The sequence below is a fragment of the Nuphar pumila genome, chromosome 12, assembly GCF_984573655.1.
Source record: "Nuphar pumila chromosome 12, dmNupPumi1.hap1.1, whole genome shotgun sequence".
NCBI classification, from domain to species: domain Eukaryota; kingdom Viridiplantae; phylum Streptophyta; class Magnoliopsida; order Nymphaeales; family Nymphaeaceae; genus Nuphar; species Nuphar pumila.
The window spans coordinates 22,227,340-22,250,452 of NC_143260.1; the positions used below are offsets into that span (position 1 = coordinate 22,227,340).

Sequence of the window (23,113 nt, forward strand, 5' to 3'; positions counted from 1 at the left end):
TGTATCCCAAGAATGGGTGTAAGACAAAGGGAATGCCATTACGAGAGATGTTACGAAGCATTATTTAACAAGGAATAAAACAATTCAGTGAGTCTAACACATTATGGGATTTATAACCTATTCAAAACAACAGAATGCAGAGATGGGGAAAAGAAGAAAAACAAGATAGCTCATATATTGTCTAAATACAACGACCCAACCCAAAAATATCTAGATACTATGCAGCAACTCTAAAAAAAAAAAATGACGTAGTGGAGTAAATGTATGTTGATATATAGTGGTGCTAGATAATACTTGTAAGACTGACCCAACAGGTACGAGAATCTGGTTTAGAAAGAGAAAATGTGGAAAAATACAGAGCAAGATATACATCTAATAGGGGTGGGGGAAACAGTAAAGTTCAGAGATAGCATCTTCAATTCACGAATTGCAGCAGTATAAAGTCACAAAAATGGATAACACTGCCCCATCACAAGTTGCAGAAACATTACCTCATAAAAAAAATGGCCAGGATAAGTAACATTTTCAAATTACAAATGGTAGAAACGCAATATTAGGCAGGACAAATCGACAAGACGATTTGGCAATTTCAAATTGCCATTAGCAGAAAAACAAAGAGTATAATCAGGGGATTAAGGTACGAACAAATAAAGCAGTAACAATGATAAAAGAAAGATCCGAAGTATAAGCAAAAGGCTGAAATCAGGAAAGAAGTTAAACTACAAACGGAAGAGGAAAAAGAAAAGAAAAAAAGACAAAGAAGGGGAAATTAAAATTAATAATAAAAAAAATGAATTAAAATACCCTCAAAAACTCAAATATCGGGTGGATCGGTGATGCTACTGTAAAGCCTCATCGACTCCCAGCAAACAAAAAAAAATGCACAAAATAGAATTGAAGGTATGATATAAGCTGGAAATAAAAAATGAGCGTGGGAAATTAAGATAAAGATAAAGAAATGAAAACAAGAGACAGAAAAATCGAGCGTAAACAGACATTCAGAATATGTAAAAAAAAAGGAAATTAATAGAGGAGCTGCAAAAAGAAAAGAGAAAAATATGTAGGAATATATTTGCTCCGTTATTATCGCAATATGCAGGTCGGTCCCGCTATATGCGGATCGTCCCTGCAAATCATGCATTTAATAAATTGGAAATGAAGGAAAGATAATGGATGTTATATGGAGACCGAAAGAAGAGAAAACTTGGAATGGCGATTTTTTTTAGAGAATCCGATGAGAAATGGTGGAACTCTTACCTTGAATTAACGGAGGTGAAGAACCCAGGGAATGAATCTTCTATATGTGCTGCTGAAGGATGATTTTGTGGTCTTGTTGCGGTTGATCGTTCCCTTCAGCGATGGGGAAAATCAGAGAAGAGAAGTAAGAAGAGGAGGAAGAAGGGGAAACCGAAAATGAGAAATCATGGTGGGGTGAAGGCGATGATGGATGAAGAGAACCTGCGTGCCTTTTTAAAGATGGAGAGAAAAATTCTGGAAGGGAGGAGTTTGTTGAAGATGGACGGGAGGAGAGGGTGCGACGGAGGGGGAGTTTGCTAACGGGAGGAGGCCGTTGCAAACTTCCCTGATTTTCAAAATAGTGCTCCCTTAAAAAAAAAAAATCATAAAGTGGTTTCCAAACGCGTTTTTTAGCAAAAATTGATTTTAAAAACTCAAACTCATTTGTTTTTCTCGTATTTTTTCCATTTTTTTGATTTTTGTGTTATTTTTCAAATTTTTTGTATTTTTAGAATAAAATCCTACAGTTTTTACGAGAAGACAAAGATAAAAAACAATTTTTTGTATTTTCGCAAAGTATTTACAAAAGAGATTTTTTTTTAGAATTCAAGGCTATTTTTGGGGAAATTTCTCCAGAAAATACATTTGGATCCGGATTTTTGAGAAAATGTTCGAGTTTTGACACTCGAATCAAAAAAATACAACATGATGGATCCAAACGGATACCGGATGGACTGTTCGAGCTATTTAAAAACTATTTTTGGTATTTTCTGCAATTTTAATTTAAAAGTTGGACAACAAGACTCAGATTTGGATCTGGACAATGGATCCGGATCCGAAATCAAGTCAGACATATAAAATGAATTTAATTTTAGTAAAACTTGAGAAATGAACTGGAATTTAGATTTAAAAATGACTCATTTGCTCAAAAAATGAATTTAGGGGCAAAAAGGGGATATTTTAAAAGATTTTAAAAAATTTGGGGTGTTCACACCCTCTCTTTTTTTTGTTGTACTATGAAAGTATGAAATGAGGATCTTTGTCTCTATCCAATCGACACAAGTGAGACAACAGAGCCTAAGACTCATTGACGTCCCAAAAGGCTGACTGGGGGGACAGGGGAATGAAGAACGAGGGGGACAGGTCGATGGAAGATGCCAGATGGTGAGGATATTCTACTCCATGGACGTATGATTATTATCACAGACCCCGGAGATGCGTAACATCATGGCAAAACAAGAATCATATGCATTTATTTCAAGCATTCAACAAAGAAATCCGACATAATCAAGGCATAAACAGATGAACAGAAGATTGAATGTCATCAGATATATCAAAACACAGACGAGAACATCAGGAATCAGTAGAGAAATTAAGTATGTAGACAGGGAATTGGAAACTAATAAGAAAAATATGAAATGAGAAGAAAAAGAAAAAGAAAAAGAAAAAGAAAAAGAAATGAAGGTAAATACCAAAATATTTGGAAATGCCTAATCCAGGCGAACCGGGGATGCCATTAACGAGACATCACCGATTGCCTGCGTATATATATAAAAAAGAAAAAAAAAATGAGATACAGAACTCAGTATATACAGGCAATCATAGGAAAAACAGGAAAATTACAATCTAAGTAAGAAGGAAGGAACAAAATACGATAGTAACATCTTAAACACAGAAAACACCTGATGGTAGTCCCATGGATCAGATAATAGAAACTGAAATAGAGTACTCAGTGAGACTTAAATACGATTAAAATGAAAATATTGTGAACAAAAGAGAGAGATACAATCAGACGTAATTTAAAGAAAATGCAAAAGAGAAGGAAACAGGAAATCAGGATGAAAATTGGGAAAATATTTAGCCAAAAATAATGTCCGAATGCGAGCATTCTGTTAGTATTGCACAAGGTAGATCGATCCTGCTATATGCAGGCCGATCATGCCCTTGATGCATTGTAATAAAGAAGAACGAGAATCAAGGTACCGCTACGAAGCAAATTAAACAAAGCGAAAATCTCCACAGAAAACTGAAAGAGAGAAATGATGGTTACTTACCTGCAGCTACAAAGGGATCAATCTCCTGCTGCTGAGAAGGAGAGGTAATGGTGGCTATTGTATGTCACTGCAAGGTGAGATCGGCTCCTACGATTTTGCTGAAATTTTGGGATGAGAATGGATCCTTCCAAAGCGAAGTCGACTATCGACGATGAGAAAACTTGATGGGTATCATGAGCAGAAAATGGGTGCTTAGAAAAAGAAGTGATCCCCTCTCCTGGATGGAGGCCTTCCCTTTAAAGAAACCGTGGAGGTTTCAAGAACGGGAGGGCGGTTGAAGATGGGAGGTGGAGGAGAGAAGAGGTAGTTTGAGATCAGCCATGGAGAGAGGAGAAGAAAACGCGCGGGAGGAGTCTGTTGGATTTTTTTTTCTTTTCCAAAAAGAGGATTCCCCTTTTAATAAATTTTTTGTAAAATGGTTTAAAAAGTGAGATTTTCAGAAAATCAAACTTAAAAGCTTCAAAAATATTTGTTTTTCTCGTAAAATTTTCAATTTTTTTGGTTTTTGTGTTTATTTTTCATTTTTTTGTATCTTTTGGAATAGAATCCTAAAATCTTATAGGAAAACAAAGATTAAAACTAATTTTTTTGTGTCTTTGTAAAATATTTACACAAGGGGGTTTTTCTGAGAACTCAAGGCGATTTTTGAGAAAATTTCTTCAGAAAACAGATTTATATCCAGATTTTTAAGAAATATTTGAGGTTTACAACCTTGAACTCAGAAATATAGGATTGGGGATCCAACAGAGTGCCAGATGAATTGCCCGAGCCATTTAGAACCATTTTTTTGGTATTTTTGTACTTTTAATTTGGAAATTGGACAACGAGGCTCAAATTTGTATTTGAAACACTGGGTTCGGATTCGAAATTGAATTTTGAGTATATCAATATGGAATTCATTCCAAAAATCTGAAGAATGACTGAAATTTGGCTTTGAAATCGCTTTGATTTTCTCAGAAGATGGAGTCAGAGGAAAAAGGGTCATTTTGCAAATCCTTGAAAATTTAGCTTTGAAATCGCTTTGATTTTCTCAGAAGATGGAGTCAGGGGCAAAAGGGTCATTTTGCAAATCCTTGAAAAATTTGGGGTGTTCACAGCACGCTCTGCTTTTTCCTTTTGTTTTTGCAGGGCCACCGCCATACAGGGATGCTGATTGAAGCCTCGCCGGAAAACCCCCAGCCGACCCAACAAAATTCACTTCACCACCACCTATCATCATCTACAACATTGTTCGTTTGAAGGTACTAACATACTCACGGAGATGCATAATTCTCTTCATCACCACCTATCTTCATCAACATCATTGTTCATTTGAATGTACCAACATGATCACAAACATACATACCTCTCTTCACCACCACCTATCATTATCATCCTCATGCTCATATGAAGGTGCCAACATAGTCCTAGACATGCATAATTGCATCCTCATCATCATTACCATCATAGGAAGGTCATCAAAACATGATCAAAGTGAATGAACAGTGGCCTTGTGGGCAGCCCTGATTTGCAGCCAAACATATGGCTGATGGTGTTAGAAGGAGAGAAATGCGGAGAGATTATTTCTCCTGTGACAATAGATCTTGACCTGTTCTTTCATCTTTGTGGGTGTTTTTTAGGCCTTATATACAATGAAACTATATATATAGTTGCAACGTGGATTCTCTAAGCCGGAGAAATAGGCTGTCGCCACCTGTTGATACCAATTTATCACTTTCCATTCACTTCATCTTCTCTCTTTATACATGTGTGTGCTGGTGTAATATATATATATATATATATATATATATATATACTTTAGACTTGAGATAACTATACTTTAGACTTTCCTCCTCTCATATTGGTCTAAGTTAGTGATACTTGGCTTTAATAGAAATTTGTTCCTCTATTTCTGCCTTTCTTAGATTTTTTTATTTTTTTTTTGGATTTTTAGAATATTTTAAATTTTAAAATTTTTTTAAACTTTTTTTATTTATTTATTTTTTTAGGATTTTTGGTTTTAAATTTTTCAAAAGACTATTTTACAGGATCCAAGTTTTGAAGGCTTACCTAGGGCCATGAGATGATGACTCATGCATGAGGTCTTTTCCCCTCCATAACATTATGGTTCTACCATGACCTGTGGTTGCCTTGTTTTGAGCACACTGGTCTTTTTTAGGAGGGATGGAAGGGCTTGGATTGTCATTTAGCATTTGTGAGCCCAAACAAACTTGATGCAAAGAAATTGCCAATCTTGTGGTCTCATATGCAACCAGACTCTCCATTAAGCTTATGACGGTTGGCCCCTTTCTAAAATAATCATTTAGGATTCATGTGAGTTTTTCTCTTTTGCTCCCTTTTTGTTCGTGTCCTTTATATCTTAGACCTTGGGTCTCTGCTTTTGGTACTGCTCAGAGATGCTCAATTATGCCCTGTTGACTTTTTCTTAGTCCTTCAAAAAGTTGGTACCATATATGCAAAGCGATTCGCCATCCATTGCCATATTTTTACACATGTTGATACGTGGGATGACTCTTGAGATAGGAGTCATTAATCGTTCCTTTGGATCTGATGACTTTGAGCCCTTTAGAAAAGTCTTTGGCTAACACGTGGTCAAAACTGAAAGATGCCACATTCACGATTGACCTAGATAATGGGATCGTTTCCTCCTTCAACTGAACTATTGATACGTTAATTTGCCCCTCAGATTTGGATAATGGGGTTCGTATAGAGAGGTCATCTTTTTTTGTGATGGACGTTAGGAGATGAACCTTTGTATAATTTAGATGAACCACACTTATCTGAGGGGACTCTCTTAGAATTTCTTGGTTCTCCTATAGAATGTGTCTTCCTTGTACTCTTATCCCTCCTTAGTAGTAGATTTGGGAAACTAGAGACATTGGGTTGAAACAATTACTGCATGTGAGTACTCATAGAGCATAAATTACTGCATTATCAGATGGCCCTTGCTTCGTACCTTTTTTTAGGAACCGATTTTTTCTCATTTCAAAGCCTGAACCACTCCTATGATGTGATTATTGTTTCTCGACTCTGGCTGCTCTTCATTCACTAGTAGCTCTTCATTTTCTATGTAATCTTGGATGATATGCTTTAGGATAAAGCAGTCCTAGGTGTCATAACCCACAGCTTTATGACATCTACAATACTTGACTAGGTCTTTGCCCTTTATCTATGGTGGATTTAACATCTCTGGTAACTTGATTAGGTCATCCAGTAACAATAGATCCATGATCTGTGACTGAGGCTGCTCGAACTTGGAGAATGTTCGGTCTCTGGTTCACTTGGGATTGCTTCTATTTTCATTCTCATTCAACTTCTTTGGAGAGGTTTTTTGTCCTCATTTGCCTTACTTCTGTGGGGTCTGTTTTGAGGCTAAAACAATATTGACCTTACCCTAAGATGAATCTAATTTCCTGTAGACATTGTTGTCCCTATTGCTCTTTAGGAACCCATCATAAACTCCTCTTATGATGCCGCCTAAAAGGTGGTAGCTTTCTTGATGTGTTTGGCATAGGTTTGACCTAAGCCATATGATCAGTCTCCTCAAAAGTTGAGAGAAGTTATCCATGACGATCATCAAAGCATGAAAGTCTAATATTGGTTCCTTCATCCAATGGGAATGGTCTGTCATCTGTTTATGCAACTCATGGGAACATTCCTCTTTCTTCTGCTTCAAGTCATAAAGTTGATTGATAGTTAGGAGGGCCTTTAAGTTGAAGTTAAAATGGTCCATGAATATGTTCATGATCTGCTTGAACTCCCTGACATGTTGGAGGTTCAGGGTTGTAAACCATTTTAGAGCCTATTCTTTTAGACTCTTATCATTGTTTCGATATTTGTCTACACTCCCCATGAACAAAGTCATATGTGTTCCTGTATCCCTCTTTTCACCGAACTTTAAAAACTTGGGGGGAGTGTTCATCGTTCTCATCAAACTCCTTGGGCAAAAAATCCTCTATAGAGTACTTTTTTCGGTTTAGATCCATGTACTTTATTTTGACACCGAGGTTTCAGTTTATATTCTCTAGATATTTGATTTTTTTTGTCTGATTTTGAAGATCTAGTCTGGACCGGGTGAGCCAACCTAGGTTTATGGATTCTACTTTCCCAGTCTGACACCTGGGATTCACTATATTGGTTATAGCCCTTCTCAAAATCTAACTCTTGTGTTCTTCTACCCCTCCTGTAGGCATGTGCTTTTTCATGTTTAGACTCTTGAGCTCTTTTGTCTCTTTTGTTGGCTTGTGCTTGCTTTTGTTTAAGCCTATCTTGAATTTCTATGATTTTCTTCTCTATCCTCTTCATGTTATTTCTTATTTGTGCTAGCACATCCTTTTCTTTGGATTGAGCTTTGAAATGCAAGGTCTTAAGATTTCATCTTCTGGTGGATTTTCATGTGCTAGAGTTGTCTATCTCGTAACCCGCATAGAGACTTTTACGATATTGGTGAGGATATCGATGATCTAACACTTCTCTCTATTTGGATTGGACTTTAAAATGTGAGGTCATGTGGATTCTCTTTTGGTAGACTCATCTGTACTAGAATTACCCATCTTATAACCTGCATGGAGACCTTTACGAGACTGGTGAGGATACCAACGTGAGATGGACTCAGAGAACATCATGGCCTTTTCTCTTTTTCAGTCATCTATGGACTCATTAGGAATGTTAGTGTAAGTCCTTTCTTAAACGTGAGATTCTCCAAAGATAGTTTCTTTGGGATGAGTTGGATTTGAAGTTTTTGAATTTTGGATCGAGTATTCATTATACCCCAAATAATTGGTTTACATATGCCCAAACAAGTAATGAGAGATTTTCAAAATTAGTGAGTACTCAAATTATCCTCGAAAGATGTATCCACGGATCTGCAAGTACTCTTTGAATTCTATAGATTAGGGTCCCCTCCTAGATTTACCATCGATATACTCAAGCTAACTGCTTAAATATACTGATGAATGGATTATCCAACTCCAATGGTACTGCTTAAGAGTATTAGTGGATGAATTAAAAGATCTAAATGATAGGACAAAACAATTTAAAGAAAAACTCAAGTAAAAGAGGGGCTCTAACCTAAGAGAAGAGGAGCTAAAAATATTAAGAGCATACAATGAATCAAACAAAGTCTCAAAACCCTAGCTAGCTGGAGGTAATATTTTCTCTATTTTCTATATGACATGAATTTTCTCCAACAAGTGTTTTTAAAATGTGATAAAACTCAAACTTGATATGTATGCATGCACATAATGCAAATCCTACATTTGATATGCCAAAAAAGAATCAATAGGCAAGACACTAAGAAACAACCTTAAAGAGGATGACATTATCTTCAAGAAAAAAAATCATGAGATTTGGTTTTTCAGAGGGCAAAGATATGCTATTTAGAATGTCAAAATGCCAATGAGCTTTTCTACATCAAAATGACATAATAAATTTTTTCTATTTTTTTTTAACCAAGAAAATCATTTTTATATATTTTTTTCTCAAAATATCAAAGAAAGCTTGGGATGTCAATTTTCAAAAGAAACTAATTTTGTCCAGATCTGATACCTAAGCAGGGAGAAACACCACCCAGAATAGAAAATTTTCTGCTATTTCATCTGCTACCAAACAAGAAATAGAAACTTCTGAGAAAATTTAGACCCTGAAGTTCTTGTTTTCAGAAAAAACTCACTGAAGATAAAGTTTAAAAAAATAAGTTATCTCTTAGAAGAAATACAAATCACATGATTTCAACACTAGAGAGCGGAGATCCCCTTCCTAGAATATAAATTATCCAAAAATTATTATCTCAAAACAGAAACAAAAACTTTCTAGAAACTTTTTTGGGTATAAATATATAGTTTTAAGAAAAACATTCTAAAAGATGAAATAAAGTTGGGAATCTTAGCTTTCCAACAAATCAAAATTGCTAGATTTTGATATTGAAGCACGAAGATACAACCTTCGAAAGACTAGCTGTTCAGAAAAAATTACAGGGACCAATATTAACGTTTTATTCCCTAGATGACCAAACTATTTTATCGTTTTGGTCCTCTATGGAAAAAGGAGTTTTTTTTTGCAGTTCGAACCCAAAAAAATTTAAATTTAATGGTTTTAGGTTTATTAGAACCTAAATCATAAAGATAATGCACTTTTAACTATGAAAAATAAAGAAAAATATAGTGTCACATCATGATCGACAAAAACTGTTGATAAAAATTTGTAAGTTGAGAAAGATTTGACTTGACCAAATTTGCAAAATCCTTTTGAAAGATATGGAAATGCCGTATGTAAGTCTTGATCATCCTTTGCCCAAGGAAAAGGTAAAGACCAGATGGGTTTTTTTATTTTTGTACCTCAAATCGTACCGTCAAGAAACCTTTTTCGGATAAAGGGTGCATTTAGTTTTTACTCTCCTTTACGTTCATTAGCACCTCCACATAGGTCTGATGGTTCTTCGATGGCTTGGGAAAGACTGCAGGGAGGGCTTAAATAGTTTTCTTCTCTGGGCCAGCACTTAGGTATGAGATTTCTAGATTTTTTTATCCCCTCAAACTATAGGTGGCTATCCCTATTTATAGGATTTTTGCATGAGATATAGATTTAAGAATTACTTATTTTGAATCCAAGCCAAATGAATTTTTTCTTATCTTTGTGGAGGATAAGACTCATCCAAGAAGCGTTCTGCTTGAAATATGACTTTAGGTATAATAGGATTTTATTTATTTTTTGCTATAGGGAGACAAAGATAAACTTTTGGGTAGTTTTCATCCAAATGACACGTGTGGATGGAGTTTTAAGTGGTTTCCTACATATTGGACAATAGAATTTCATATCTTCATGCTTTAATCGGGTCATACTTCGAATCTGTTATGACAGGATAACTTGTTTTAGCCATAACTTTTTGTCCAGATGTTAGATTGAGGCATCATTTGATAAGTTGGAAAGATAACAACCTCAAATTTAATTCATCATGTAAGTATAAAACCAAATCCAGTTATTTTGATTATAAAAAATGCACTCAAAGTGGATCTTACTTAAAAAATATGATTTTCATTGAACAAGTTACATTGTTTTCATCATAATTTCTTACACTAAATTTGTATTGACATGATTTTTAGCTTGTTGGAAAGCTAATATCTTCTAGTTTAATTGATATTTTGAAAAAAAGTTTAGAAGATACTGTTTTAGAGTTCAAAAGTTTAAGCTAGTAAAACTTTATAATGACCTAGTCAAAAGTGGGGTGTTTATAGATCCAAATAGAAAATTTATCTAGACCATGCTGCTCTGTCTTGGCTGCACGACACTTGGGTCCAAATGGGTTAACTTTAGATGGATTTGGATCAAAATTGGGTCCAAAAGAAGACTACATGGTTCAAATGGGTTCTGGATTGGATTTAGGCCCAATTTGAAAGGTTCTAGATATTTAACAGGATATGTGTGCTAAGACTGAGTAACACCCAAACCTTTTTGCATATGCTTGGCTGGATCAAGCACAAGTTTAAGTCAAATACCTCTTGCAAGGTATAGGCCTGAACCACAAATATTCTGCCCTAGATTATGAAGGTCCTTATATTATTCCTAATTGTGTGTATATCTCTATCTATCATGTGTAGAGTTTAAAGTTAGTTAGAAAAAAGGTCTTATGAGGTGACTCAGAGGAGAGAGACGTAAAGTAAGAAAAAAATAAAAAAAAATGTTTGGTTATTAAAAAATATTTAGTAAGTTTTATGGTTTGCACGTTGTATGGTCTGCCTGTTTTAAATAGAAGACAACAGTTAAGGTCATCAAAGCTTCAGCACATTGTATGTGCTGAAGGATCAGTCATTAGTTGTTGTTTTAATTGTTTTAAGTTCAAGTTCCTAAACTTTAAGTTTTGTCCTTTCTTAATGGACCATGTGGGTGTCTGATTAATAGCATCCAATGTGACTTTTTAACCTTTTTTTTATTGTCCACAATCTTCTCCTAAGTCAAATATAGAAAAATTGCCAAGAACCGGAAGAATAAATTAGTAGATGTGTTTATCATTATTTATTTATGTGAAAATATGTCTTGGATCAAATTGTTTTGTCGAATATATTGATTTTTTTTTTCATTGCAAAGATTCAGTGCAACATGGACCATTGATTTTTAGGTTCTTCTGAAAACCTGTCTTGACATAAGAAATTCATCATCTAATAAACGCACTCCATTAAATAAAATCTCTCTCTCTCTCTCTCTCTCTCTCTCTGGACAACATTTGATGCTGCTTTAAATTAACATATATAAGTCTTAACCGCTTTGTGTATCCTTCTACCCTAACTTGCTTTCAGAAAGCATAGTTCATCATCATAATCAAGTCTTGTGCCAACTCTTTTCATTGAAGAAATGCGCTAAGTCAACATAAATTAACCTAAAATTTTGATTCTTTCATAAAAAACCTTTGGTGCAATATAGATGTTTAGATCTTTCTGAAAGCTTATGTAAACATAAAAAACGCCTAATTTAATACATGTTTTCCACTAAATAAATCGTAAAGAATACATTTGTAGGTTCTGCTTATGTAAAACATGACTGAAAATGTACTTATTGAACCGACTTGAACAGTATAGATAGGGAAGGGGGACCGTGCAACGAATGGAAGGTCAACCAATGATGATCGGACAACGTTCTTTCTCTAATAATCAAGTTTTTTATCGATACTTATTGCATTTTTATTCTTTAGTAAGAAACATATTTTATATTTGAATGCATTTTTTAAAGAGTTTAGAATCAAAAGCTGACAATACTTTGTTTCTCGGATGTATCCATTGGCAATGGCCAAGGATCCCAACATGAGCAATCTCATAAGCAACCAATCACATGGTTTTGAATTGAGTGAGGCCTCAACAGTGCTGCTGGCTTCAAGTATTGCTGCCATATGATTTGTGTTTGTAATTGCTGATGTTTGGACCCCTCTCATTGGTAATAGGTCTCCAAGATAAGGATTGAATGTGATGGCTGAAAGGCTGGAGCCGTGGCCTCTTATCATCCAAAATAAATCACTGTCTTACGGGTTATATATATTCATACAATTAGATTCAGTTTCATAATAACAATTCAGTTATATAAATAATGAGATGCTTTTAGACAAGTTATGGTGGGGGCTCAAGGCAACTTTCATGAAATAAATAAAGACAGTAACTGCGGCTTTTTGAGAACATGGTGCACTGGTGGGTGATGATAAGAAAGAAGTAGGATTAAATGGACACTTGGCACATTTATGTTGAAAGAGCCCATGATGTAAACTATCTACCTTGGAAATTTGAAAGCCCTGATATATTACTTTATCCGGGGCCGTAGATCAGTTTGAAATGGATGGCCCCCACGTGTCAAGTTTTCCAGTTTTCAAGGTTGATAGCTGAAATGGTGGGCTCACCGAATACTACATGACCAGGTAATGCATATAATCATGTTGATTTTGAAAATGTCCTTCAACTCAATGGATTTTTGGCAAACATGTGATAACATCAGGACAGAAGGGCTTACATTTAGCACATCTAGGTTGATTCTTTTTTATGCTATTGCTTCTTTCTCCCTTCTATATTTTAGTATCTTTTGGCTTCTTGCTTTATTTGTCTATTTATTACCATGGGCAATTGTATAACAGTAAGCAATGGGCTGGGTGCACCTTTCTTAACTACAGCAGCCAGTTGAATCACAGTTGCTCTCCATAAATTGCTTGTTGCTTTGAGCACAATCTCATGTTTGAAATGGTTGGTAGATATTGAATGAAGTTGATATGGGTGCTTGCATCTCTACAACAGAGTTTAAAGGTTGTGGTGATGGAGTGTTAAAAGATAATGCTTTGTTGGCTAACCAAGGAGAAGTTGAGAAAGGAGATCTGGACAGTGCAGAAGAGGGAAGAAGGTTCTACTGCAATCAACCGCCTAAGAATGTATCCCTCTATTCTCAACAAGGGAAGAAAGGCCGCAACCAAGACGCAGTGGTGTTCTGCCAGGTTCTCTCTCTCTCTCTCTCTCTCTCTCTCTCTCTCTCTCTCTCTGTAAGCATGTTGCATCCACCAACTTGAGGATTTTTGTAGGTTCACAATTTGTGTTACTTTTTCGGAATTTGTTTCTCAAAAAATTGTTTTAGGTTCGCATTTTTTTTTTGAGAAAAGGTTCTCAAATTAATATTGGTGAAGATTGGTGACTACTAGAAGGTCGAAGAAATTTGCATAATAAATAAACCTTGCTGAAAGAAAAAACAGAGAGACCAATGAAAAAATATTAATTCCCAAAGAATTATTATTACATGAAAAACTTTTTGCATATCATGAAAACCAAGTAATGGGAATGTTTAGATACTTCTTGATTTTTCTATTCTGTTTAGATGCATCCTCACAGAAGTATGCATATATTAGTACGCTAGAATTCCAAACTGATCTTTTGCGGCATTTTGGTTTTCCATGTTCAATTACAACCAACTTACTCTTGATCAATTGAAACCACCACCCATTCCCAGTTTCTTAAGAATCCTTAGATCTCCAAAATACACCTCTGTAAATTCTTTTTCTGGGTTCAAGTGAGTTATCTGAGAGAGAGAGAGAGAGAGAGAGAGAGAGAGAGAGAGAGAGAGTATTTTTCTTTACAGCCACTTCAAATAGTAAGGATAGGCTTCAAGCTTAAGACATGCTTTTAAAACAGAACTATTTCTTTTCCTTATCATTTTATGAGAATAGAAAACGAGTGGGCGCTATTCTGAAAAGAGCAACATTTTTTATATTTTCATGAAGGACTATGGGATGAGAGAGGGAGCATTCTGTGGGGTATTTGATGGGCACGGCCAAAATGGTCACTATGTGAGCAGAAGAGTGAGAGACTGCTTGCCTGCAGTGCTGCTAAGGCAATGGAACCTTTGGCTTACCCAAGATGGAATTGTGGAGGGGAAGAAGGTTGTTTTGGATTCATCCAAGGTCTTTGATGGGTGGAAAGAGTCATGTTCTAAGGCATTTATGATGATGGATAAAGAGCTCAAGCTTCACCAGGCCATGAATTTCTCATGTAGTGGGACAACTGCAGTCACCATTATTAAGCAGGTATACATTACTTTCTCAACCAAAACCCCAACTTTACCTTGAACTACTGCTGTTAACTTTCGATTGACTTGGGGATTTTGGTCATTAAATTTTTTTAGATAATGGCTTAGGCCTAAATGGTTGCAAGATTGGTTTGGATCAGGGTTGACCTGACACTGCATCGGATTTTCTATATGTGGGTCCAGCCGATTTATGACACTTGGTGAATTCCGGATCCATATTTTATCTGAACACTTCTAATATTGGATCTATAAAACCTGGTTAAATATATTGATTTTCATGTGGAATAGATAAAAAAACGGGTTGGTTTAAACCCGAAAATGATCTTACTCTGATCCAGTTTTGAACCAATTTATTTACCTAATTTTCACATGGATCTGACTGAACCTAATGTTATTTGTTCCAAATCCAATCCTGTTATAAAGCGAACTTTATTTTATAGTGTATCTGCCTGAAATACCTTCAATCAGATCATATATCTGATCTGGATCAGACCCACTTCCAGCCCTAGGTCTAGGGCCAACATTATCATTATGGTTGCCAACTTTCCATGCCCTGAATCCTTCAAGAACAATAAGAACTTTGAGAAAAAATGACAGAGAACAAGAATCTGTCCCAGGTCCATTATGGTATCTATGCTCCTCGTGACAACTATTTGGTTGCAGAACCAACTTACTGAAGGCTCAGTAGGCTAAGGCCTATTCAAGTCCCAGTTTGACCAAGTTCTCATACTTTGGCCTATGCTAGAAAGAGGGGATTCCTAGCCGAGCTATTTGGCTGGCTGGCTGTTCTATAATCAGGGGAATATTGCCATTATGAAAGACTTATCTTTTCTTGAGAAATTCAATAATGTGTCCTTTAAGTCAATAAACCAAAGGGATCCCTTGAGAAAATGTGAGACAAACTCCTTGGTCACGCTGCACCTTGTCTTATATATATGTCATAAATATGGCTGATATTTTGAGAATATTGTGACATTTTAAAAATGATCCGATATTAATATGATATAGACAGTTTCTTGGTACTGTTATACTATTTATATCTTATTTACACTTTTAATATCTTTTATAGTTTTGTAGATGATGATATTTTCTCGAGAAATTCAAAAATGTTCATAATACCGCGACATTTTCCCTAGAAGGAGATTTTAGCCATTGATCCTAACATATGCATGGTTTTGAAAATAAAATATCAGGGTGATGACCTAGTGATTGCTAATCTTGGAGATTCAAGAGCTGTGCTGGGGACAATTTCGGAAGATGGTGCTTTGACCGCCATACAGTTGACCATTGATCTCAAGCCAAGTGTGCCACGTAAGCCCTAACATCCCTTAATTAGAATATGCCTATTTGTTTAATGGGCATCCATAAGGCAATGGGTCCAGCACCATAATGATTGTACGAGTGCTATAGGCCAAAGTACTGTTGGCCCCAGCCAGTAAGTATACATCACATGTGGGTGGGCCCAACTAAGATACTTTGTTTGTTTGGACCCAGCTTTACAGAGTGATGCTGGACCCGCAATGTAAAACAAATTGTGTTCAAATTGTTTCGGATCCTTACCATAGTCTTTTTTTATCACTTATCTGGATCTGGATGTAGATAAAACTGGGCCGATTCCACGTTTTACTGTCTGGGTCCAGCAAAAATGTTCGGTCAGATTGCCTCCTGCAAGTTTGCCATCCATGAATGTGTCCCGTTGGATTCATTGTAGTAGGCCTTGTGAAAAACCAACTTGTGCTGGCTAAAACTGCCCTAACCATTTTCATCAAAAACATGTGAAAGATGTAAAAAGGCACATCCACACTATAGTAACAATTATCACCATATTTTTTGAAAAATATCACAATGAAACACAAGATTTTGGTAAAGATTAGAAAAGCTAACAAAATCATGGTATTTTCAAAATATTGGGATTTTATCATTCGACTGAACGCATTACAACTATATATATATATATATATATATGAGAAGGGGATGGTCCTACCCTTTCTTTTTGTTAGGTCTCGTTAGGACTCAATAAAAATTTGCACTTTCATGTATTTTTGCTCATTTGATACCATTAGATGTGTCCCCCCCCCCCTCTCTCTCTCTCTCTATCTCTCTCTCTATCTATCTATATATATATATATATATATATATATATATATATATATATATATAGAGAGAGAGAGAGAGAGAGAGAGAACTGAACATATTAGGCCTCATTTCTCGTTCTGCAGCATTGTTTTGAAGTGTTTTATGATAGATCTGAACCATTAGATGTGTTTAGCGTGCTAGATTTAGTGGGAATCGACAATTGGATTATGCTTTTTCGAGACAAAAATATATTTTTATGAGCCAGAAAAAAATGATATCTTCATAGCCCTTGATTTGGATCACCGTTAAAACCTGTACCGGTGATCCAAAAGCCGGTTTCCACTAAACAAAACCTATAGATCACATCTATGGTGTTAGATGTGAGCAAAAATACTAAAAACATGTGATTTTGAGGGGGGCGAACGGGACAGAACGAGAAAAGTGACCTGAACCAGCGTGTTACTCATTATATATATATATATATATATATATATATATATATATATATATATATATATATATATATATATATATATATATATATATACTGGCAAAATCTCAGGAAAAAACTTCTATTAGGTACGTAACATTTTGTAATTTGTAATCCTTTTTTTTATTTGGAAATTTTTAAATAATCTTTTTTCTAAATATTTTCCCTAAAAAACTCTAGAAAAATGAAAATTCCAATATTCTCTATATGAAAATTGCTGTTTGAAATTTTCGCTACCACACACACACACACACACACACACACACGAACCAGTAAAGCTTAAAATTAGAAATTGCATCTCCATTGTCCATTTGTCAGTTGAAAGTTGCTACTCTGCTAGGCTTGTAAATTGTGTCCCATTGAGAATTGGACTAGCATCTCTAGCACCAATCTACCTGGAATACCAACAGTGGAAGTGGAAATCGCTGATCCAAGAGACTCAATGGAAAAACTCCAAAAGATGTTTGAGAACCCCAAAATGTTTGGTATCACATGGAAACACACAAGCTTGCAGACTTGATTGTCACTAATCACTATTATCAATCTACTAGCAATGATCAAGAACTTTCATGTTTTCTTAATATACTATTGGGAGCTAAAACTTACCACTAGCAAAAGCAATATCCCATGCAAGTGGTTAGTTTTCAGGACCTTGATGCTGCTTTTCAATTTTCACTGCATTCCACTGTTTTCGTAAACCAGTCTAACAATAGATATGCATGAATGCATTTACATTTATGCATATACGTACTTGCAGAAGAAGCAGAACGCATCAAACGGTGCAATGGCCGCATATTTGCTTTGCCAGATGAACCAAAGGTGCAAAGAGTTTGGCTACCTAACGACAACTATCCAGGATTGGCCATGGCTAGAGCATTCGGAGATTTTCGCCTGAAAAACTTCGGAATAATTGCAGTCCCGCAGATCTCTTACCAGCGACTCTCCTCCAGTGATCAATTTATCATCCTTGCAACTGATGGGGTAAGTCACAGCTCTTGCATGTATGAGCAGAAAAATCTGCAAAAATGAGACCATTGGAAACTGTGAATTTGATCAGAATTTCAAATATGTCCAAATATAATTCAGAAGATGTTCCTCCAAATATATCACAAAAGAACATAGTCCCATCTTCTAAAATAACAAAAAGTATTTCTTGGTATTTCATCAACACTGCATTTGGATAATAAGTGCTTGTGGTCCTAGATGCAATAATAACTAATGCAGATTCCTCTGTTTTATGTCAATTCAAGTTTGGTAATAATAAAGATTTAGAACCTTTCGATTTTCAAATATTTAGAAACAGATCCATGCTTGGTTTGGGTGAAGAATACTCCAAATTGTGCCAAACACCAAAACTTCCTGAAATTTAATTGATAAGTTCCAGTTATCAGGAAGGTCATTATCAATCTTTTTCTTTTGTAGCATCCTAACTTTGTTGTTAGTCCTCTCTTTGCTTAAGCTTTTTTGGAAAAATAAATTTTGAAGGGAAAGTTCACTTCATGAGATTTCTTTAGTCCACATTAATCATTTTTTAAGAACGCAATGGGTTTAAAATATGTAAAGTTGACTGTGAAGGCCCTTTGGGGGCTTGTCAATTAAATGTCGAACTTTGGATTTGGATCGATTTGAAGTTGGCGTTGACTTTAGACTTGGATTAGGGTTCGGCTTGACTCCATTTGTTTGGATCTCGGTCTTGGTTTGACTTTGACCATTTTCTTATCACTCTTTTTTGGACTGTTTTTACCTTATAAAACAACTTTAAAAAAGTTTTAAAACTTTATTAAAGGACCTTTTATTATCAAAACGGTTTTGGAGTTTGATCTTTTTAGTCAAAGGACATTTCTGACACAATTTGAGCATGTTACTTAGTCCAAATGGCTAGCCTAACATTTTGGATGTTAGTGGGTGAATTAAGGCTATTAACAAGCCTTTTTGTGGGTGCATGCTAGACCATCATTGGTGCATGCATGGGAGTTGAGATCAATGGACATTTTTGGTCCTCCTGACCAGGGTTTATTTTTATCCTGGATGGCCATTGGTGTCTATAGCTCAAGTCCCGCTCCTTTAGTTATTGCAGCCTCTTTTTTTCTCTCTTCTCACGGCCCTCTCCTTTCCTTTTTGGGGCTGATCATGATAATTGTATTGTGATGGTAATTTAGCATGAGTAGGTAGGTATGTAATTGGTTGTATTGTAGAAGTAAAGTTGTGGTTCACCCTTCTACACCCAGTTTTTACTCGAAAGGGCTACTGTCACTTTTAAGAGAGTGCCATGTTGTGTTCCTTCAAGCAAATTAGAATCTCAACACCTCCGAGACCGCAGTTCAGATCATGTAGAATTTACCAACAAGCTCGACAAATATTTCTACTCTGAAACTCTGAACATTAGTAGATAAAAAATGACCATTTTTTTGAAAAAAAAAAAATCACTAGTTATGAAATGTTTTGAATAGTTCCCTAGTTTTAGCTCATCTCTTCTAATTTTGCTCAGAAACTAGAAGTCTTGTGTCTAGATGTAAACACATAGGTCTACATTCTAGAACAAGGCATACTTATTATTCTTTCATATTTAGTAATAATATGGTATCAATTGAGTGTCTTCTGTTTGCAGGTATGGGATGTTCTAAGTAACAATCAAGTAGCATCCATTGTTTGGTCTGCACCAAGCAAAGAAATCGCTGCAAAAGTGGTAGTGGACTCAGCCGTTCGAGAATGGAGGCGTAGGTTTCCGTATTCGAAAATGGATGACTGTTCTGCGGTTTGCCTTTTCCTGCATAACTAGGAGAAAGGGCACAGCTAACAATTTTGAACAAGAGAATGGTTAAGTTTGTCACTATAAAGATATCTGTTTGGCATCATGTGAAACATGACCAAGTTCATGAACCCATGTTACTCCTGCTACTGGTGGCAACGTAGAAGTTCATGGATTGTTCATGTTTCGATTGATGCCCAACCTGACTTTTAGTAATTCTAAAGCTAACTACGTACTTGTGGAGGCAAGAACTTGAGCCTTTTCAATCTTAGCATACAGTCAATGATGTTTCTCCATCCACCTCTGATGGAGTCACCAAACTGGTTGGCAATGGTGAAGAGCACCAGAGTTGCAATTCTTGGTTTGATATCTTCTGTAAAACCGAAGAGGGTTTCTTCTAGTGAAGCAAATGGGTTGATCAAAGTGGTGAACTTGCACAGCATTCCAAGAAGCTCATCTTGAACATCTTCAAGCCTGTACCTGTGGAAAACATGTGAATGTTACATTGAATTCTAACAAAAGAGTGGAAAGGAATCTACAAATTCCTCTATAACAAAAGAGCCACATGCATTCAAGGGTGGATGTGATTGAAAGGATAAAAAAGATTTCCTTTGTTGAATGCCATTTTTCCTTAAGATGGATAGTGTCATAGTTCCTAGTTTGATTCAACAAAATATGGTCATGATATTCCATTGGAGACCACCAAGTATACTATCATTCTATATCACAAAAATATACTTGACCACTCAATTACATGCCTTCCTTTACAAAGCTGCCTAATTTTTCATAAATCACAAGCTGCATGCCTTCATAAAGCTGCTTAAAAGGTCTCACCCCAGAATTACTGTATGTAACAACATTCCTTAACTTTTGATTTGTTTTTTTAACTTTTTGACATTTCCATTCACAGTACCTATTCTGTTATATCTACATCAAATAAAACTTATGGTTAGTTTTTGAATATGCTGAAAATGGCTTACCTTGCTATTCTTGCCACTGCAAGGAAGCCATCCACGCAATGATGTAGGATATAGTCATCTTCTGTATGTTCAAAGACACATGCCAGTGTAGCAATCGTAGGGCCAACAATGATCGCAAACATATCACGACTTAATTGAGGCTGTTTTCCACAGAAGATGTAAGGATCTGCTTTTTTGGACTGGTTGATGATATTGATCCACCTGCTTGGAGTCATCTCAACAGAACTGCCAGATTGATCAAATAGTGTGATCTCATTAGTTGAAATAGACTGAAACAACTCTGATAGATACTCTCTTGGAAGGTCCTTCCCCCCATTAATATTCCTATTGTTTTTGATAAATTCCTCCTCTGTCATCTTCTTCTTGACCTGTGCATTATGTTGATCAGTATTCAGCATTATCAGAGAATAACACAACACAAAGACCGCATCTTTTTCTGCAAACATTTCATCCGATTGTTCATAGAACCTTTCGGCAAAGGCCTCAAGAATTCTCTGAATCTTCTGTGATTCTCCAGGCAATCTGAATGTCTCGAGAAAATTCCTGAGTGCTGCGTCAAGGATCATATTCGTAAACTCAAATGTCGATGCGGATTCCTTGAGAACCTGGAGACGAAACTCATCTGGATCACCAAGATAATCTCCAATAAATGTTTTGTCCAAACCTGGGGCATACCTTAAGAAGTAAGCTAAGCTCTGAGGGTCAGGAGGATCAGGGACAAGATGTGCATGTTTCAAAAACTCCAGGCCCTTCTTCTCATCCCTGTTAAAATGGTTTACAGCCACCATCAATCTTTTCTTCAAATACTTCCTAGTTCTCACAAACTCAATCCACACCTCTGAATCATTGTAATTTTCACATTTTTCAATCCAAAATGGCCTATATTCTGTAATTCGGAGTGAATCAAAATTAGGACCATCATTGGAGGCTAACTTCAAGCTCCCGTAGTCGTCCATACCATCTGCAATGTTTTGAATCAAAACTATCACTCCTTCAAAAGATTGTGCCTGCATTGAAGACATTGGACCATTCCTCGCAAATGCTCTCTTGCAAAGTAGCTTCGCAATATTTTCGAATATGTTCCGGTAAGTTGGGTTGCAATCAAAATTCACATACATCTCAATCCCAATCATGGGTTGCCTACAAAAGCTAATCAATCCTTCAAGTGCAACCTCCTCTTGCTGAAATGAGTACGATTTCCCACCTGCAACCTTCAAGCAAACAAACCAAAAGAAAGCCTCCAGTTGAAGCTTCAAAGATCTACGCAAATGATGGTATAGATTGAGAACTGTACTGCAAATCATGGATAGGACTAAAGGCATAGAACGCGAGCCATGGTGAATGAGATGGTAAAAGAGTTCATCCTCAATCATTCTTAGCAGTTTCGGGTGTTTACCAATTGCTTCTCCTGAGAACTCGATCGCAGAATTTATCATAACCAAAGCAAACAATTGAGCATCCTCATCAGGCACGTTTGCCATTGGATCAAACTCGGAGACCTATGCAACTACTACATTCAATAGAGAGCATATAAAATGAAATATGTCTACCATGCAACCAATACCATAATTCATCGACGAGATGCTATTATTGTCCCGACCATTGAAATCAATCTCCGGCATGCGACCATAGATCACCTGCACCAATTCATGCATGGTGTGCCTTGCATTACGTTGAAGGAGATGCCCTATGCTTGCAGACTGCTGGACCAGTTGAAAGCAGGTGTTCACAATGGTGCAAACAGCATTATCACTCAATAATTCAGAAGCTTTGCACTTCAGACATGCCACTAGAACCTGAAGAATCCTCATGAGGACGGCATCCTCTGCTGCAGAGTTGATTCGATCAAGTCGGCAATTGGCGATACCATCCACAATCAAGTGCATGGCTTCGCGCGCATGCGAAGTAGCAACATCAAAGATGTCCAGCTTGAGAATCTTGAGGATGGCCGACAATGCAATTTCTGTCGCCGGTGCATCGATCTCGTCGAACTGGATCACCTCAAGAAAGGGTGATAGGTAGATGGATGTATCAACCGAGTACCAATCTTGCTGGAGGTTGAAGGCAAAAGTGCGCAGGGACTTGAGGGAGTTGATGAGGGAGGTGTCCAAGACTTTCTCTGCACCATGAATGAATTGAGAGGCATGTTGGTCGGTTGGGATCATCCTCATGACCGCCAAGAGTGCACCAACTTCTGTGTTTACCATGCATGAGATGCTCAGATCCATCTCTTTTCTTCTTTTGTGTTTTTTTTTGTTGTCCATGGGGTTCTCTTGTGCTGCTTATCCTTCACCAATACCTATCATCATCAACACCATTATTCATTTTGAATGCAATTACATACTCGTAATCAAACATAATTCTTTTCACCCCATCTATCATCATTGCTTATTTGAAGGTGCCAACATGCTCATAAACATGCAAAATTTGTTGGGATTAACCACCACGTTGGTGGTGGTTACTCACGATGTGGGTAACGCTCTCCATG

General features: G+C 36.4%; 2 protein-coding genes across 2 annotated transcripts; one reads left to right on the top strand and one right to left on the bottom strand.

Moving 5' to 3' along the window:
- Positions 1-12,918: 12,918 nt before the first annotated feature.
- Positions 12,919-19,981, top strand: LOC149820282 (putative protein phosphatase 2C 72). Its single transcript, XM_089983274.1, has 5 exons — positions 12,919-13,248; positions 14,026-14,328; positions 15,524-15,641; positions 17,654-17,877; positions 19,505-19,981. Exons 1-5 carry the CDS (start codon positions 13,030-13,032, stop codon positions 19,673-19,675), a joined length of 1,035 nt encoding a protein of 344 aa, XP_089839400.1. The 5' UTR covers positions 12,919-13,029; the 3' UTR covers positions 19,676-19,981.
- LOC149820283 (ARF guanine-nucleotide exchange factor GNL2-like) lies at positions 19,870-22,889 on the bottom strand. Its single transcript, XM_089981778.1, is given in 2 exon segments — positions 19,870-20,125; positions 20,626-22,889. Coding segments are annotated over 2 exon segments (2,520 nt in total).
- Positions 22,890-23,113: the final 224 nt, after the last annotated feature.

Bases quoted from the DNA above. Each gene is read 5' to 3' on its own strand.
- LOC149820282 (XM_089983274.1), top strand. From the start codon at position 13,030: ATGGGTGCTTGCATCTCTACAACAGAGTTTAAAGGTTGTGGTGATGGA. The intron at 15,642-17,653 runs GTAAGCCCTAAC...ACGTACTTGCAG, and splicing joins TCTCAAGCCAAGTGTGCCAC to AAGAAGCAGAACGCATCAAA. The intron at 17,878-19,504 runs GTAAGTCACAGC...TTCTGTTTGCAG, and splicing joins TCATCCTTGCAACTGATGGG to GTATGGGATGTTCTAAGTAA.